Source organism: Centruroides vittatus, unplaced genomic scaffold, assembly GCF_030686945.1.
Source record: "Centruroides vittatus isolate TY-2023 unplaced genomic scaffold, ASM3068694v2 contig_364, whole genome shotgun sequence".
Classification (NCBI taxonomy): Eukaryota; Metazoa; Arthropoda; class Arachnida; order Scorpiones; family Buthidae; genus Centruroides; species Centruroides vittatus.
The window spans coordinates 726,416-746,161 of NW_027122188.1; the positions used below are offsets into that span (position 1 = coordinate 726,416).

General features: G+C 28.8%; 1 protein-coding gene across 1 annotated transcript; it reads left to right on the forward strand.

Annotated features, from left to right (window-relative positions):
• Window positions 1-697: 697 nt before the first annotated feature.
• On the forward strand, window positions 698-16,769 carry LOC136975170 (probable endonuclease 4). Its single transcript, XM_067270207.1, has 6 exons — window positions 698-1,463; window positions 3,322-3,618; window positions 7,719-7,814; window positions 12,120-12,251; window positions 16,305-16,409; window positions 16,488-16,769. Exons 1-6 carry the CDS (start codon window positions 878-880, stop codon window positions 16,667-16,669), a joined length of 1,398 nt encoding a protein of 465 aa, XP_067126308.1. The 5' UTR covers window positions 698-877; the 3' UTR covers window positions 16,670-16,769.
• The last annotated feature ends 2,977 nt before the right edge of the window (window positions 16,770-19,746 follow it).

The window sequence follows — 19,746 nt, forward strand, 5'->3', positions numbered from 1 at the left end:
GCTCCGGCACTCCAAATGTTATCTATATCAATGTTCATATTTACCCCGGTTGCCGAACAAGCTACTCGGCAAGAGCCGGCCACTGATTACAGAGATATAGACGGTCAACTCCATATACTTTCTATGTTAAAGAAAATTGACGGTCCGACATTCAGCGACAGGACTACTAATTCAGAAGTTAGTGGCGCTGAGATCGATCACGTCATTATATATGTCCGCACGAATCATCGATGACGTTGCTATTCAAATTTGGTTTCAATACGCAGGTGGGTTAGATACTACTACCGCTTTTTTCTTTGTTTTTTGGTACGAACTGATGTTGCATTGAAATCAATTCATAAAACTGCATTAATTGACATTCACCTAATATAAATGACATCCAAGAATGCTTCTATAAAATAAAAAAAAGCTATTGAACAGCACTAGTAGCAGTTGTTATTTTCGCCTGTAATTTTTAACAGGTATTTGAAAATAACAATAAGAAAATACTATATTTGTAAATAATAATAATAATAATAACTATTTTGCCCATCGCTATTACAGGGGGCGTCGTGATCGATTTCCATTTCATCTCCGTAGTATCAACCGTGTGCGAAGTACTATTGGTAGATATTTATGAAAGAACGTATACGATTGGTTCATTGTTCCAAAATCAGCCAATAATCACATATTTATATTCGAAAACGAGATCAAAAAATTCACGTGGTTGAAAGGACAAACTGTAATATTTTAGAATGTGATATCTGTGCATTTCTTTTTAAAGTGTATGAAAGATTTATTAATCACGATAAATTTGTATATAAAGTAGTTTTAAATATTATAATTGTATATTTTTATATAATATTTGATATAAATAAAATCAGATTATTTTGCACAAATGGCAAGTAGCGGATATAACCTTAGAGCAATAAAACAGATAAATACTGGTGGAAAAGTAAAGAATGTCAGGTCCAAGGTTCCGACTAACAAGAAAAATTTAAACGTAGGTGAGAAATTTTCCCAACTGGAAGAAAATAACAATAACATAAAATCACAAGAATTAAAAAATTCAAAGAAACGAAAATTAGAGAAGAATAATTCTACAAAAAAAGTTATAAAAGTTGAAAGATGTACAGAAAAGACATCTTTGAAATCAGATTTAAATAGTTCAGTACAAAGTGACCTTGTCAAATTAGAAAGGAAGAACATTTCTAAAATGGCCGGGAAGAGACCCGTCGGAAGACCTAAATCCAATAATTTAAATTCTGCAAATCAAAAACTAAAACACAAAGGAAGATCTGACATTTTAACTTCATCAGTAGACAACGCATGCAAAAAAACTACAAAATCAAAAAGTAAACTTTCGACGGAAAAGCAGAAACTAAAAATGAAGTCCATTCGACCTTTAATAAGTAAAGAATCCTCGGTTTCGTTTGTAAAACCCGGTGAAGAAAAGTTTGTTGGAGCCCACGTTTCTATATCTGGTGAATATTTTATGCTTTTATTTTTTAATAATAAATAACTTATGCTAAAATGAAAAAGCAACTGCATAATAAACATTTAAATACTAAGAATTTTATGTACGTCCTTTGGAATTAGCATAAGGTTGCTGTTGAGAACAAAACACACGGGAACACTTGAGTGGAAAAAGGCCGATATAGTGATACAAGAGGATTTTCCACTCGGTATTCCTGTGTGATTTGTTCTCAATGGCAACCTCGTGTTAATTCCAAAGGAAATACATATCATCAAGAGAACAGCAAGCAACCAAGTACTAAGAATTTTCATTATATTATTAGATGCTGTTAATGGAACAAATTATTAAAAGTTAAGGAATTGTACAATTCCTAAACGAATAATAATTATATATTATATTGGATATTGTAACCATTATATATCAACCAGTCGCACACAAATAATGGTTACAATGGCCAATGTAATAGTTATGTAAATGTATACACAGACAAAAAGCACAAGAAAGAACTGATAATAAGTATTTAATAATTTTGAACTGTGAGTGTTTATTTCAAAATTACAAAAAGAGTTTCTTCTTTCTGTAATAGAGATCAATCATCAACATGTACAGTACATTTCAATATTAAAATGTAAAGGTTTCATTATTAGAGATATTTAATTCAAATTTTAATTTTTTTAAATCTTGCATGCCCATAATAATGAGGTGTAAACTGATAAAATAATTTTTGATTTGTTATTAGTAACCATAACAACAAATCAAACATTTTTTTGAACAGCAAAACTGAAATTTTTTTTTTTTTTTGATAAATTAAAGATTTGTATATAGATATTTTATAATTAAAAGTATGGCAATTTACAACTTAACAGATATAACACTTAGTTTGTTAATGTGAAGTATAGAATTGATGCATAAAGGACTCGCTTTCCATTATTTCTTATGGTAAAAATTGCTTCAGATTTTGAACAGTTTGAATGGCTTTCTGAATGGATTAAATATGAAATATGAGGCACCACTGTATATGTAAATATCATTATGTGTGAATTTTGAAATTTTGGTACTCAATGTAGTATCGTAAATACTAACAAAAGGAAAAAAAAGAATTTAAAAACATGGTTTATTAAATATCTTTTAGAAGCTCTAGACCAAATTTATGAATTAAACATTTCCAGATATTTTATATTTCCTGTTTCAGAATGTTGTAAAATATATTGCAAATGAAAAATAAAATTCTATTTAGTTAAATAGTGGCTAAAAAGGCATTGTAATAGGAAAAAGTTTTTAAACAAAGAAAAAATTTGGTTTTGTTGTTCATGTAGAAAGTATAAGTAAATTATCTAAATTTAGTATAACTGAAGTAAAATATTACTGAATTCTTATTACTTTTTACATTATTCCATTTTATAAAATCAACAAAATTGTTATTTCATAATACATCTTGAACAGAAATATAATTTTTTTAATTTTAAAGAATTTTTGCATCTCTTAAAAGTTTTAGTCGTACTAAGTTCAGATATATTCAATTATTTTGAAATTTGATCACTTAAATATACAGTATAAACAAAGCTTAAATTCTGTAATTACATTAGAATTTAAATTGTCAGATTATTTTCAGTCTAGACTATCATCTTGTTCTGATTGATATGCTATGACTAATAAATTATTCTAATTAAGACAGTGGTCTACTCATATACTTTTAGTTTAAATTATATTGTTTAATTAATTTAATACATATCCTGAAAATGCTCTGGCAATTTAGATTTCTTATTGATCACTTAATTTTTTATTTCTTAATCATGAATAATTAAAATAGATTATTTTACAAATTTTACTATTTCATTAAATTTAATTATATTATGTATTTCAAGGTGGCATATATAAAGCTGTAGCAAATGCAATTTCTATTGGAGCAAAGTCATTTGGTCTATTCCTTCGATCCCAAAGGCAGTGGATTGGAAAACCATTATCTTCTGAAGCAGCAAAATTATTTCAGGAGGCTTGTAAAATTCATAACTTCTCATCCCATTTGATAATTCCTCATGGATCTTACTTACTCAACTGTGGATCTCCAAACCAAGAGATTCTTGACAAAAGTCGTGCAGCTTTAATTGATGAGTTGAAACGTTGTGAAATGTTAGGATTAACATTATTTAATTTTCATCCAGGTAACAGTAATAATAATTTATTATTTTCTATTAAAGGAAAAAGCCATCTTAATATTTTATACAATATATTAATAATTACCCAACTTGATATTTAACATAATTAATAATTGATAAGATAAACTAAATTATTTTATAATGCCATCACTGACAATACATTAAATTGAAGAAATTACATGCAGTTATTATGTAAAGTGTAACACAATAAAATTATTATGAATTATTTTCTTGTTGGATGAATGAAAATATTCATTGAGATTTTGAGTTTAAAAAATGAAATACAAATTTCTAACTTATGTTCTTAACACGTTGACTGCCACGTGACTTTTTAGGATTCTGTTGTAAAACGCCAACTTAATTTAATTATATTATATTATTAAAAACTCTAATCAGAGTATATAGTAATAATCAAATAGCATATAGAATGTGTTTTTCTTAAAATAAAGGTATTACGAATTATCTCGTAGTTGGCTTATGTAACAGAAAGCTCTTCGCTAAAGCCAAACTACGAGTTAATTCGTGCACAGACACGATTCGTCCTGTCACTTTGCTACAGCCAATCGGAGATGTGCGTCTAAATTCATTAGTAATAAATCGGATATAGAGGCGAGCACATCACATTTACGTCTTTTTTGAGAGTGTTATTTTTTATTTATTTTTATAATCAAATTATAAATATCCCAAAATGGATAAGAAAAGACCACTGACTAAAAAACAACTTGATTACTACACTAATCTAAGTGATTCAGAATCTGACAAAATTTTTGGTGAGGATGGGGGAGTTTATTTGGCAGCGAAATGGTCCTGTTACTGTATGTAAATGGAAAGACAAACGAGAAGTCCTTACCATTTCAAACATGCACGTTGTTGAAATGGTAGAGGTGTTCAATCACAATGGAAAATGTTCGATGAAACCGAATATAATTCGAGATTATAATCATGGAATGTCTGGCATTGACGATCAGATCAAATGCTATCGTACTACACAGCTCTAAGAAAGACTATTAGATGGCCCAAAAAGGTTGCATTACATATTATAGAAATATATATACATAATGCGCACAAACTCTTTCAAAAAGCAACTTCTTCTAAAATAAAACTTATAAAGTTTAGAGAAGCATTCGTCAAAGCGTTGATTGGAGAAGAGATTCAACCAGTTTCAAAAAAAATTAAATTGCAGAAGCTCCACTATTTACAGAGTATCCCATCTACTCAGAAAAAACAACAACCGACAAAGCCATGTCGAATTTGTACCAAAGCTAAAAAACGCCGAGAAACACGTTATTTCTGTCCAATCTGTCTTGAGAAGCCAGCCCTTTGCGTAGAAGATTGTTTTAAAAATTATCACAAACAATAAAAATATCGTTTTGCTTTTGATTTTGAATAAACATTTTATAATATTTTCTGTTCGTTTAAATTTATATTTCTGTTTTATAAATTATCACAAACAATAAAAATATTGTTTTGCTTTCGATTTTGAATAAACTTTTTATGATTATATTTTCTGTTCATTTATTAATAAATGTTCTGTTCATGTAAGCCAAACTTGATTTTTTGTTCTTGCCCCTGAAGCTATCTATTCATATTTACACTGATATACTACGAATTACATCGTAGCTGCACAAATATGGCAAGGAAACAAACTACGATATAACTCGTAGGTGGCGTCCTAGGCAGAAACGGTAACTACGAGTCATCTCGTAGATGGCAGTCAACGTGTTAAACAATTTTTTTTTTTCTTAAAGTTTAAATGCTTGGATTTTTAAAATTTTTTGAAATGTTCTATTACAAACCAGATTCAGATTTTACACCAATTAAGATAACTAATATTGAAAAACAATCTCATTTTAAGCAACTTTTATGGAACACTTTTTCTTAATCAGTACAGGTTTTTGAATAAAGTTTTTTGACTTTTGATAAATAAATCTTTGAATAAAATCTTCATTATGTATTCCGAGATCGTGTCTTCTGTTTATTTGTTTTTATCTTCACTACTAGGTGTTTATTAAGAGACACAAGGCTTTTTTTACATCTTTATTTTTAGTTCTTCAATATGCCGATACGTGTTTCAGGCTTTAGCCCCTCTTCTGTTGGCATGATTTGTTAGATTTCTTCCGGGTAGCAATGATATATGGACATCTCGTTTAAAATTTTGTATTCGTAGTTAAAATTGCTAAAAATCTTATAGTTAAAATCTTCATATTAAATACAGTTATGTTTATAAAATTTCTTCAATGACAAAAGAGGAATCTTTTTGTTCAATCAATACCCATATCCATGGTTCCAAGACCATTCCTTCATATCATTTGTTTATTAATTTATCACAAGCTATTGCAATAAAAATGTCTGTCATTCTCAATAAGAGAAGATTGTATAATGACAATATTAAATATTAATGAAGAACTAAGCAAATAAATTTCAGAAACTGGATTGATCCAAAGTAAAAATCCCAAGGAATATTTTGTGTAATGAATAATTTTGTAAATAATAATTCATTTCATTTTAAGTTACACAAATCTCATATATACATTTAGTTTAGTTAATTAGAATCTGCTATTATTTACCTTAAAATTCAAATTTAAATTAGTGTTTAAAAAATGCAGTTAGTTTGAATTTTTTTTAGTATAAATATGGATATTTCAAAACTAAAATATCTTATATTTTGAAAATGAAACTTAAAAAGAGAAAGTAGCATATAATCAATTGATTTATAGAGCGAGTGTTTTGGGGAATTCCTGAAATACATATACAGTAGAGCATCGATTATCCAACTCAATTGGGAACTGAGGTTGATCAGATAACTGAAAAAACAGATAACCGAAAAGTATGAAAAAATACATTATTAGTATATCCCATGTAATAAGCATATTAGTATATCGCTATTAACCTATTTCGTGTTGAATTTTCATCGATGTTAAGCTTAACAAAATTTTTTTAAAATAATAATCATCATTAAATTATTTCTTTATTTTGCACAAAATAAATACAGAAATAAAGAAAAAATATAAAATTAAGCCTGGTTTAAATACTGGCCTCCCTTTCATAGTCGAGCCAGTGTTGCCAGCTAAAACACGCAAAATTTTAACAAAAATAATATTAAAGTAGCCAAGACAGCCAAATATTGTAGTGCCACATCACTAGCGGACATTTGAATTTGCCGACTAGAACGTGGTCAGTTAATCGATGTGACGGTTGATCGGAGGTCGGATAATCGATGCTCTACTGTATTCTGTAAAGTTCTGAGATGTGGACAAAATTATTGCACTTCAGTGTTAGTGACAGTTGCCGACAGATAATGGAGTTGATTAGTTATGTTTTTAAAATATCTAAACATGAAATATACACACAGTTTAGCTTAAAAAGTTGAAATGATTAAAGGAATGGAAAAGAAAATATGATATTGCCAAATATGGAATACTGATGAACTATAGAGATACATCATGTCACTTCTATAACAATTTAAAAAAAAAAAATCTTTCCATAGTGACTATGATGTTCTTTTATCTAGTCAGAAATAATGATCTAACAAGCCCATTATTTAGAAAGTGTTATCACTTATCTAAGTAACGTACATACAATTCATCTTTGTTTTATCAACATGGAATTAAAAAGACACACTATTTTGTCAAAAAGAAATGCCTAGAGGAAAGTATAAGAGTAAAGTTAGTCAACTCTATGTTGCTTTATCCCATTCAAGAAACCAAAACAATATTAAGGTGTCAATTACTAGAAAGACATCAAAGAAACCTTTTAAAAGACTATTAATAGAGTGTTTACTCAGAATGTAGTTTATAAAGATTTTAATATATGTAGTTTTTAATATAAATGCCATCATCTGTTTGTGTAAGTGAATTCTCTATAACTCCTACTATTTTTATCCACTCCAGATGAAATTTTGTTTTGTTGCTTTTTGTTACAACAGATAGACATGCTAATACTTCTACAAATTTAAGTATTTTATATTTCTAGAATTTCTTGAAATCTCTACTCTTCTTAATTTTTCAATCTCTATTTTTTCATAAAAAGTATTCTGTCAAGCTTGAAGGAGGAATTTCTAGTTTTATATCCTTAACCACACATCTGATTTGTAAAATTTATTTCAGGATCTACATGTGGATTAATTTCAACTGAAGAATGTATTCAAAAGATTGCTGAAAGTATTAACATAGCACATAAGCAAACAAATAATGTTACAACAGGTAATAAATTATTTTTTAAAAATGTTATTCAGTTGTGCATTCAATGTATTTTGTTTATGAAATAGACCTAGACCAGGTGGCTTTTTCATTCTCCCAAGTGTTCAATCCTCATGAGAGTGCATGTTACTTTGTTCATGTCAGGCTTTGATATGAAGTCACTCCACTTTCTAAAAAATGTTTTCAGGACAGTGCAAAAACACTTCTCCTTTTCCAGAATGTTTTGATCCATACAACTACTGTCAAGAAATGTCCTACAGCAATAGAAGCCTCTTAATAGAGAACTTGCCTGAACATCATCTCACATGACCAAATCGTCATAGCTCCACCTCCTGTGCCATATTTGTGCCGTGCTGTGCTGTTCATGGAGGTGTATACTGTATAGTTTGGCTTGCATCTAAACATTTATCACATGTAGAAGATGGCAAAACAAGTATTTTATTTCCCTGACTCTATTATACAACCCATCTCTACCTTCAAAATTAATCTGTTGGCCATTTTATAATAATTAGAAATATAAAAAGTTTTTTAAATATCATAATGGATGGCATCATATACAGTTTTAAATTTTGCCAGAAAAGTTAATTAACTTGTTGCTTGATCTTTTTACAAGGTTATTGAACAACTGTTACTGGTCAAGATGCTGATTGGTACAAAAGTAAAATTGTAATGTTTAGTGGAATTGATCTGTACAAAGACAACTTAATTCATTCTTAGTGGATCGTAGTTCATAGCTGAAGATAGAATATAGTAACACCTTGTCTTAATACCCGATTTTTAACTCTTAACCATACACATAAATCATATAAAATCATATAAATTACTTAAAGTTCAATTTTGTAGCAAGTGGCTGGGTTGATCCAAAAGATTTTGGTAAAGAGTTCTTCAGAACATACCTTTCCTAGAAAGACAAATTTAAGTACCATACACTAAAACAAACTATAACACTTGGTCATTGTATCATTTTACTGACTAAAAATATGTTTTATGATAATTAACAATGCCTTACAGTCCTTATTTCTAATTTTATTTTTTACTGTCTACTTGGACATTGACTATTAGTAGGACGTTAACGTCCTACTAATAGTCAATGTCCAAGTAGACAGTAAAAAATAAAATGTTTTATGATAGTTTTATTGACTATTGCATAGCATCACTTCTAATTGCTGTGTGGTAATTTTTATATTTGTAATTGTTGAATTTATTTTATTCTGTTTTAAAATTTACTTACATAATTAAGAATTACATTGTATTTCTTCATTAGATGAACCACTCAAAATTTACACTTTCCTTCATTTAAAGTTTAATTACTCTGTCATGTATCAGGTAATATTATAATGAAATGGAAATGTCTCAAATAAGGCACTGGGCAAAACATACTTGTGCAACACATACATCTGAGATTCCAATACGTCACATGCAAGTTGTCTATACTGCTATACTGTACTGTGTGTGTGGAACATGGATGGCTGGGAGTAAAAATAAAATCTGGACCAATCTGTCTTCATCATATCCTCCAACCTGTTCTCTGGCCTGCTTTGAGACAGCCATCAGGAAAAGATATTGAGTAGTATAGGCAGAACAAAGTCCTCAATATAGCCCAGTTAGTTAACTTGTTTGAAGAAAAACTAGCCATCTACGACTTTGTTGGTAGTGTAGAAGAAAAATCAATGAGCCCTTTGTGTTTTATACATGTACTATATAACTTTCCATAGTAGGATTGTCACATAAAAAGGGCAGCATTTCTTTGTTTACTGGGTTAACATGTTATCATTTACTCTTGCATTGTGAAAGCACAGCAGACTAAAGATGTGATCTGGAGACGTGTCAGAAAATGTAAATTTATCTTTATCGTCACCAGAATTCTTTGAAGACTCAGGATGCTATTGCAAAACAGTTTTCTTGAGGGTTTGGGGTCATTAGTCACCAAACAATGGGGGATGTTCTATCAAAGTCAGAATGATGAGAGCAAGATGGAAAACTTCATAGCTGTGTTAAGCAAGAAAGGAAGGTAAAACGCGATAACTTAGAAAATGTTCTGAATTTGTAGACTGAAATAAAAATAGCTTTTAATTGATTAAAATTCACAACTTTATGTTAAAGTTGATCAAATTTAGTAACAAAAATTATAATTTTATAATGCTATTATAATAATAATAATAGAATGGAATTGTAAATACCAAGCAAATGCTTTTGGTGCTGTTATCACAGATGAGCTAATTGAGCTCCAGCTAAAAGACGTGTGCACGAAGCCCACATTGAAGACTGCAGTGAAAGTTTTCAATGGCTGGCTATACAAGTTTGACAGATCTGCACGGCACTTTTTAATAGCCATACATACAGAAAAATCCCTAAACTTTTGCATTTCTCAGCATTTTAAGGTCTTGTCAGTTGATAAAAAAATCTCCAATATGGAAATGCTGGGCAGCATTGTATGAAAACTGCCTTTGGTTCTCAACATCATTTCCTACTTTTCTGCATGACATCATGAAATCACTAGGTATGTGGTGCAAGGAGCTCCTGTCACATGGAAACTAGACATTCTTCTGTTTTTTCTGAAGAATGCTTTGTTGATTCGATTTCATGCTGAATGTCAAAGTAAGCAGACTGGGGATTTTATCGCCACTTGCTATCGCTAGTATTATATTTTTATTGCCACTTTAATAAAAATATTGCCAAGTGGCAATTTTGACACTATGCAGCATGACCCCTGAACTCTATGTCAAAACTACAACCACTTGATGCTGATTCAGATCAGATCTTTCAAAGCACACTACAGGAATATGCATTGCAAACTAGTCATAGAATGTTGGAAGCTCAATGCTGGAAAGCTGTCAACTGTAATTTGCTTCTTACTGATGCCATTCAATTGACAGCAGAAGCTTGGCAGAAAGTAACTTCAGGGACAATTTCTAATTGTTGGAAGCATCCTGATGTCACTGAAGATCAGACAGTGCTCTCACGAAAAGTCCAGGAGCTTTCCAGTTCTCTAGCTACTGTTGTCCTTTAGTTCAAGCAAATGATATTCTTCAAATTGAAGATGTACTAGTTTGTTGTGAGATGAAGCTTGATGACATTATTGAATTTGAACAGAGAGATACTAAGGATATGCTGGAACATGATGATGATCCTGAAATAATTCCTTCCATTGAAAAAGTGCTAGAGTATCTGGTGAAATTCAAAGGTTTTGGGTAACAGAAAATATAGCAAAACCTGTGCATGTCATGGCCATTGCTTGTGTATCATGTCTTGTAATTCTCATGCAAGAGAATTACAAGGCATGATAAGATGGCAAGCAAAAATTAAAGATTTTTTTAATCAAGTCAGTTAAAAAAGTATTCATGTAAAACCATGGCCCAGCTAAATTTAATTATCATAGATATAACAATATCCATGGTGATTTTGAAGTTAATACTATATCCAGTGTACACATTAATAAGACTTATTGTAATAAAAATTAGTTACAAAATAAAAATCTTTCTTTGATACATTTCTAATCCACTATTCCTATATCCACCCAAATTCTGAGTGAACAAGGTAGGCAGATTAAGGAGGATTGACCATATAATAAAATTAAAATGTTTAATATTTGTTAATGATTACTTTAATTTTATGAAGGTACAAATCACTTTTTAGTGTTTTAACAATGCAAAATAATTTACTGTGTTTTCATATGATTCAGCATAGTTTCAGCTAAAATTAACAAGCTTCATTCAAAACATAGCAAGCATTCTGATATAATTTATCATAAAAAAACAGTATTGAAAATATAAATAATTTAATAACTTAACAATGTAATATTTATGTATAATTTATGTATTCGAAGTCATGAATTGTAATATTGGCTAAGTTTGAAAAAAATGGCTTTGGTAATTCGTAAAGCAATTAGCTTCATTGTTATGTTGTCATGATAGGAAATTTCATTGTGAGATGCACTCTTTTTTACTTTATTATTTCAGTTCCTATAATGGATGCCACTTACCTTTTTTGCTATTATTCCTGTTTTATTATATGCAATAACTTTATTATTTATAAATATTTATGAAGTAATGTTTTTTTGTCTGACTATTTTCAGCATTTTGTCTATTAATTTCTTCTTCTAATATATATAGTAAATAAATCCTATTTAGTCAAATAATAAATTTTTATTTTTCAAGTATGCTTCAGGTTTTTGAATAAAAATAATATAACTTGATTTAGAAATTATATCATTATAAATCATTTAAATTTTTAATTTAAAATTTGGTTTAAAATGTAATATATTTATCAAAATAAATGTGATTGTTTTATTAATTATTGTTTTTATAGTTATAGAAAACATGAGTAAACAAGGGAATACTGTGGGAGGTGATTTTAGAGAATTGCGAGCTATCATTGACCTTGTTGAAGATAAGTCACGAATTGGTGTGTGCTTGGATACATGTCATGCTTTCGCAGCTGGTAAATTTCTATTAGTTTTAAAAGTGCTTATTTATTTTTTAATACAGAAGTACAGTACATATATTAATATAAATTTTGATTAAAATAGAAAATTTTTGAAGAATCAAATTTTTTATTAATCTTTCTTTCTCTCTGGACTTAGAAGTGAGTTGAAACATGCAGACACAACAAAATAAATTTGTAAATGAAAATTTATTTAAGTGGATTACTTGTATTAGAGTACAAGTAAAGGTTAATTTTTTACTTCTCAAAACCATTGTAGTAATCATTATTTGGAATAACATTATGATTATTTTTATAATAAATTCAAATTTATTTATATTTTCGTATGGAATAATACAGTAGTGCATAACTCATAAGTATAAAGAACTGCTAAAACTGAAATAAACATCCGCACCAGTATTTATCCTATACCTTCAAAGTAGTATTGAAAACATATATATTAATACAGATTTTAAGACAGGGTCGTCCAACCTTTTTTCCTAATGGGCCAAATTTAGGCATATTCAGCGGGACACAAAGGTACTGTACTTTATATAAATATATGCTTTTAAATAGTTCAAAATGTGAATATCAAATTTTAATAACAAATATACATTATTACAGAAAAATACTGTATTATTGACAATAAAAAAATAATTATACTCACACAAAATAAAAACAAATTCAATGCGATTTCTGACATTGCCGTCCTTTTATAATATTGTCAATATCTGCTTTCATGATACTAGTCTTAATTCTAAGAACATTAGTTAAATTGGAATCACTCAATCTATTTCTTTCAGCAGTTTTGATGTTTTAATGCATGAAAACTATTGTTCACAGCAGTATGCACTACCCCCATGCATAACAGTTCTCTAGATAAAACAGTTTCTAACACCAATTACGTCATTATGACATCAAAGCATATCCAGTGAAATAAGAATAAGTTCTATGGCATACTTTATCAAAATAAATGAAAATATAGCCAATAAAATTTAGGGTGCACTGGGCTGCATAAAAATATTAAGTGGACCACAGTACGGCCTGCAGGTTGGACATCCCCGTTTTAAGATATTGTCTTAAACATATAAATATGTATACAGGGCATTTCATAATTTTTTGACATTACAAAAAATCACTGCAAGAGAAGTACTGAACTTACTTCAATGAAACTAGCACTGAATGGGGTAAGAATGTTATTAAATTTTGCATGAAATGCACATTGCACAGTAATTACAAACTTAGTTGTGTGAAATTCTAACATAAAATGAGTTCTCTACACCATGGTATAGCAGGTATTTTTACTAACACTATCCCACCTAGCAGTGGTAACTGTGCAAAATTGGTTAGTTCTAAACTGTTATGAGATTGAACTTATAGGAACTCAAATTCAGCCAAGAAAGCCTTTACCAAGTTAAACTTATTCTATTCAAATATACTTTTGACTTTCAGGAAAAATTATGATGGCGGATGCATACAAAAGATTCATGTTTTCCAAAGATACTCTTGTGATTTTGAATAAAGGAAAACAGGCTTAACTATTTCTTAATCAATTACAAAATCAAAAGATTAGTTCCCCTATTGGATAATGTGTGCTTGGTTTTGAATTGACTTTTTTATAATCTGTGGATTATATGCACACAAAAATGTAATACAAGTAGAAACTCAATATTTATGGGTTATATTTGGCAAAACTGCCATGAATATGAAAATGAAAAATACAATGAGAAAATAAAGGGATTGAAAAATTTATTACTCAAAATGAAACATTTGTTTCTATGAAAATTACTTTGAAATAAAATAAATAAAACCACAAAGTTTAAGGTATAATAATTATTATAACATTAGACTAAAAAAACTTTTTAAAAAATACTTTTGCCTGTCATGCAGTAGTTTTTGGTAACACAACATGCATTCTTTAATTCCTCCCTTAGGACAGCTCTGCATAATATAGAAATTTATTTTTAAAAACGGTTTAAAACATTTAAGCAGACACCTATCTTCAGAATGAATTTAAGCATAGTTAATCTTGATTAGTACTTGTACTAAAATTATAAAACAGACACATTATCCATGAAAAAGTGAAGTAACTCCTCAAAAGGGACATTCTTCTGTGAATGATATTTAAGGCTGTTTCATTTTTGATAGTTGGATTTCTAGCAATCTGTCTTTTTTTAAAGTGTTTGGTTGTCTTTTTTTAAAGTGTTAGATCATTTTCAGAAACAAGAAGTTGTTTCTGAAAATGATCTAACACTTAAGTTTGCTTTCTTTGTCCTGATTTTGTCACTAGTCAATGTCATTTAAACAAAAAGTTACTATGTTCAGAAGACTCAATAGTTCTAATTGAGCAGAGGTATATTAGTGGTAACTGCTATCCAATGATACTTCAATCATAATGAATTAAGTGGGTGGAGGCACTACAGTAGTTTCTTACTTCCACAAACAAAAACAAAAACATTCAAAGTAAATTAAATTTGTCCTTAAATTTTTTTTATATATCTGCTGATGGCTGTGTGTGAGTGGATTAATACTATAAAGCAATGTTTCTCAACCTAGGGGTCACGGTGATATTAAAGGGAAGATCGCAAAACAATAATGAAATCATTTTATGAGAAAAAATCATTTATTATAAACTTATAAACATTTTACTTACAATAAGTACACATGTAAAGAAAAGAAATTAATGTGATGGTTGCATTTGTTTACATTTATAATTAGTCAAAATTCAATTAGTAATAGTAAGGCTTACTGTTATTATTCCTTTGGGGTGGGAGGTTGCAAAATATTAATTTTATTTATATTTACTATTTGGGGGTCACGGAGCTAAAAAGGTCGAGAGTCGCTGCTATAAAGCATACCTTCCTATACATAAATAATCAGCTTTACTTGTTATATAGATGCAGTCACCTTTGACCAGTTATAACTACCCAAAGGTAGTGTGAATGAAATCCACTACTAAATGTGACTGCAATATATTTGACATGTTTTGAAGTAGCACTTCTGTAAAGACATTCAGCAGAAAAATATTCAACTGCTTCAGAACTGTTGTATCTGCTAAATGCATTGTTAATTTGTAAGGATGAAAGAAAAACTAATTAAAATCTGCTTGTATTTTATTTTAGTATGCATTGGGCTTTATAATGTTTACTATTTGCATAACTGTGCTTGCTAAAATAATACAAGAAATTACGAAAAGTATTTACACTAGTCTAATGGCTTAAGAATTGCGGTATAAATGGCATTAGAAGAAATCTAAGAGGTAAATAAATGATTTTAATAAAAATAATGAAACAACAGAATGGCATTAAGTCATCTGTGAATAAGAATTTCACATTTCACAAAATACAACAAGATTGGTCAAGCCTATCTGATAGCATGCTCCACAAAAGCAAATCAAATATTTTTTAAAATAAATTTATTATAAAATTTAATTTAATACAATATACTAAGTATGTAGTTTTTAATATAGCTTACAGTGACCGTAAATGAAAATGTTCTGTTTCCTTTTATGCATGTGCATGGACATGCTCAATGGTGGATTGAATGGAACTTACACTTACTTAACTCCTAAGCCTAATGTTGGAAATTTTTAGCTATCCGAGTTTAGGCCTAACTGCTAAACCTAACATTGGAAATTTCTTGCTGGTTGAGTTTAGGCTTAAGTTATAAGCCTAATTTCCAGTGTTTGAATTGAATGAATGAAACAGAACATAATGCTTAGGTAACGAAAGTAGTCATTGTGCATGCACATGGAAATCTGATAGACGGGCAAAAGTCCTAACATAAGCACTTCTCTACTACTGTGGAGCAAGCTAAAAATTGGTTTCAAATTCCCAATTATGAGTACGCGAAATACATGAATATGGAATTTCTACTGTGTTTGATTTTAATAGAATAAAATCTAAAAATTTATCTCTGTTCAGATACTTACATTGTATTCTATTATTATTAATAATAATCTTTTTTCCACATTTATTTTTCGTTAATAATGTGAATTATTTAAATGCATTTTTTTATATCTTAAATGAATGAATGAAAATGTTTATAAAATGTAATTTGTTTTTCAAAAAGGATATAATTTATCAAATGAAGAAGGTTTCAATGAAATGATGTCAGATTTTGAAACTATTGTTGGAATGGAATATTTAAAAGCTGTTCATCTCAATGACTCTGTTGGTAAGATCAATTTTTCTAGCTTTATTCCAGAAATTTACTTTTATTTCAAGCATCTACAAATATTTTCTCACTTTGTAGGTAAGTTAGGATGTCACTTGGATAGACACGAAAATATTGGACGTGGTCACATTGGCATAAATGGATTTAAATTAATAATGAATGATGCTCGTTTTAACAATCTTCCTCTCATATTGGAAACACCGGCCAATCTTGACGACGAAGATGAAATTAAAATATTATATGGTTTATGTGATATGTAAATATGCTAAATAGAATAAGAATTACACTTAGAGTTTAAAAGATATATTTTTGTGAAAATGTAAACGTTTGAATGATTTGCTTTATTCATTATATTTAATGTGACTTATAGAAAAGTTTATGTTGAATGAAATTCCTATTTCTTTCAAATCTTCCAGTTAAGTCAGAGAACTTCATTTTGAAAAATTGACTCAAGAACTGAAAGGCAAATTTATTTGAAATAAAAATATCAAAATCATTTTCTAAGTAAGATCTTTGAATATATGTAGATTGTTTGCATTCAAAACTTGAGAAATAAGTTATAATCTTTTAATTAATTATATATTGATTCTACATTTTAACAAAGAGTATATAAAGAAAATTTAAATTTGTTTTAAAGCAATGAAAAAAGGATAATATGAGAATTTTATAATTCAATCTCACTATTAGTAATTTCATATTTCCTATTCATTCCCTAAAAATTAAAAGTTTTTTTTAATGTAAAACTTATATTAAGTGATATCGATATAATATTTGTATAGCACAATAGGAAGCTAAATCTACATTTTTTTTTGTGGATTACAAATTGGTATTTTTCAAGATCATTCCAAATTAATGTTAATTTTTAATTCTGATTTGTTTACAATAAAATTAAGGTTTCCTAAGAACATGTATAAAATTTCATTCAGCCTAGTTAAGAATGAATTTTTTTTTTATATACCTGTAATAATTCGGTCTCAACTTACAGAATATACAAAAATTTCAAATATCATTTTGATAAAGACAACATTGTTATGTAACCATTTATTAAAGTTGATTAAAGTAAGAATGTTTAAGTTAAGTTTGAGGGTCAAAATGTTGACTTCAATGGCCAGAAACTCTTACAACATTCAATGTGTGCTACAGCTGATAGCAAATAATTGTTGGCTGACTGATTAGTCACAGACAAATTGCACCTAAATATAAAAATGATTCAAATTACCATGCATGTAAACTTGAGTAAGCAAAAGATCTGTCTTGGTTTGTGCCATAGCCTGAATGGACAAGTAGAAAGTGTGAAGACCTTTTTGCACTCTTTTCCTTTTACTTTCAGACTATTTAAATTGTATTAAATTTAATAATTTAACTGAAGATGGTGAAATAACAACCTACCTTTAATCCAAATTATATAATACCTGTGAAATTAATTATCCATGTTCTAGCTGGATAGTTAAACCAGCTTTTTCATTTGATTCTTGGTGTTTTTTTTTTAAATTCAAATTCATCTAGCTGTAAACAGATTAGACTCATTATTTATCTGTTAGACAAATAATGAGTTGTTTTACTGAAGTGCATACAAAGCTGAAGAATTTTTAATTTAAAAAATAAGTTGGAGAGGTTACATTTGAATGTCTACTTTTTTATTTTTACAAATCTTCCCATAAACCTGAATTAATAACTTGTGCAAAATATTTTCAAACATCTTACAGTTGATTTCTTTTTCAAACCACTTCAATATATTTAAATTACAAAAGTTTTATCATCAAAAACCTTTACTCCAGCAAATTAACTAATGACAAACATTTTTGGCTGCCTTCATTGGGTTTAACCAACATCAACCAAATTGAAACTCTTTCAAGAAGCTTCTTGAAGGTGTTCCGTTTGGTTGAGATTCATTTGTTATTAGTTAATTAGAGATGTTAACTTGCTAGAGAAATTAAAGGTTTGTGCTAGTAGTAATGAAACTCCAGTTGTATGCTTATTTTCCAAAATTCAATTGGTTAGAAAAATATTGCAACTTATCTCTGTTTTCTTAATAATAATAACTGAAAGTAACATTTGCTAATAAATTAAATAGAATTTTTAAAATATAAATGTTTTGACTTTTTAAAATTAAAATAAATATCCATATAAACAATAAAACTTTAATTTTAAAAAATTAATTTCTTTCATAGGTAAACAAATTTTTAGTGATGTAACGAATATTCGGTTACTACCCAGTATTCGGCCTATTTGGCATATTTTTCACTATTCGGCCGAATACCAAATACCTAAAAACAGGAGTAAGAAATAACAAAAACACAGTAAATTAATCATTTTGAAAACTTTTATTAATGCTAAACATTAAATTATAATTATTAAAGTTAATAAGAAATAGCATCTAACTCTAGTAAATTATTCTGTAATTAAAATAATATTATAGCCTTTATCTAGCCCGATATCTTACGGCATTGATGGCGTGTAGGTTAGAACGTATCGGGCATTAGTGTTATTGTTTAGTTAATTATGTTATATTCGTATTCTTGTATATTTTAATATTTTTTACGATATTTTAAAATGATTTACGAAACATTTTATTGAAACTTATCATATTTAATGAAATAATTATTTATTTCTAGAAGATGAGTAACTACTATATAATTTATTTTATATATAAAGCAAAGAATGAACATTTCTCATTATATGCAAAAGATAACATTTGAAATCATGTTAATTTTAAAAATATTGACAAAAACAATAGCAACAAAATGTCACAAAACTTCACAAATAGAAACTCCCCAATAATATATTTGAACTGTTCCACATCTGGGGAGAAACTAGACCATATGTCCCACTAAAGTATATATCTTTAGGGTATTATTCAGTCTACAAATACGTAGTAAAAATAAAATTTTACTGCTTAATTAAAGAGTTAAAAAGATCGATTGCAAATAAAATAACCTAAGTTATAACTTACATCTAAATACCAACAACTGCCGAATCATATCGGGCTATTTATGGCTATTACATAAATTATAAACCAGTTTGGCACTAGAGGTAGACGTCAGGCTCCATCTCATATTAACTTAATTAATTAAATTATAATTATTAAATTTAAATAATTTAGACCTACTGGAAGAAAAAATCGTAGTGACATCGGGTCAATAGAGAGCAGAGTGCGTGATCCTTGCATAATGAGGTTTGCGCGCTAAATTTTTTATGTGCGTTAATCAAGCTGAATAGTTTGGCCGAATATTCAGCCATTCGGCCACGCTCCTGGCCGAATATTCGGTATTCGGCTGAGGCCAAATATACTATTCATTACATCACTACAAATTTTCAATCCCGATAATTCTGTATA

Excerpts from the sequence above, each read along its gene's own strand:
- LOC136975170 (XM_067270207.1), top strand. The coding sequence starts at position 878 with ATGGCAAGTAGCGGATATAACCTTAGAGCAATAAAACAGATAAATACT. Across the intron at positions 3,619-7,718 it reads ATTATTTAATTTTCATCCAG|GATCTACATGTGGATTAATT; the intron begins GTAACAGTAATA and ends AATTTATTTCAG. Across the intron at positions 7,815-12,119 it reads AACAAATAATGTTACAACAG|TTATAGAAAACATGAGTAAA; the intron begins GTAATAAATTAT and ends TTGTTTTTATAG.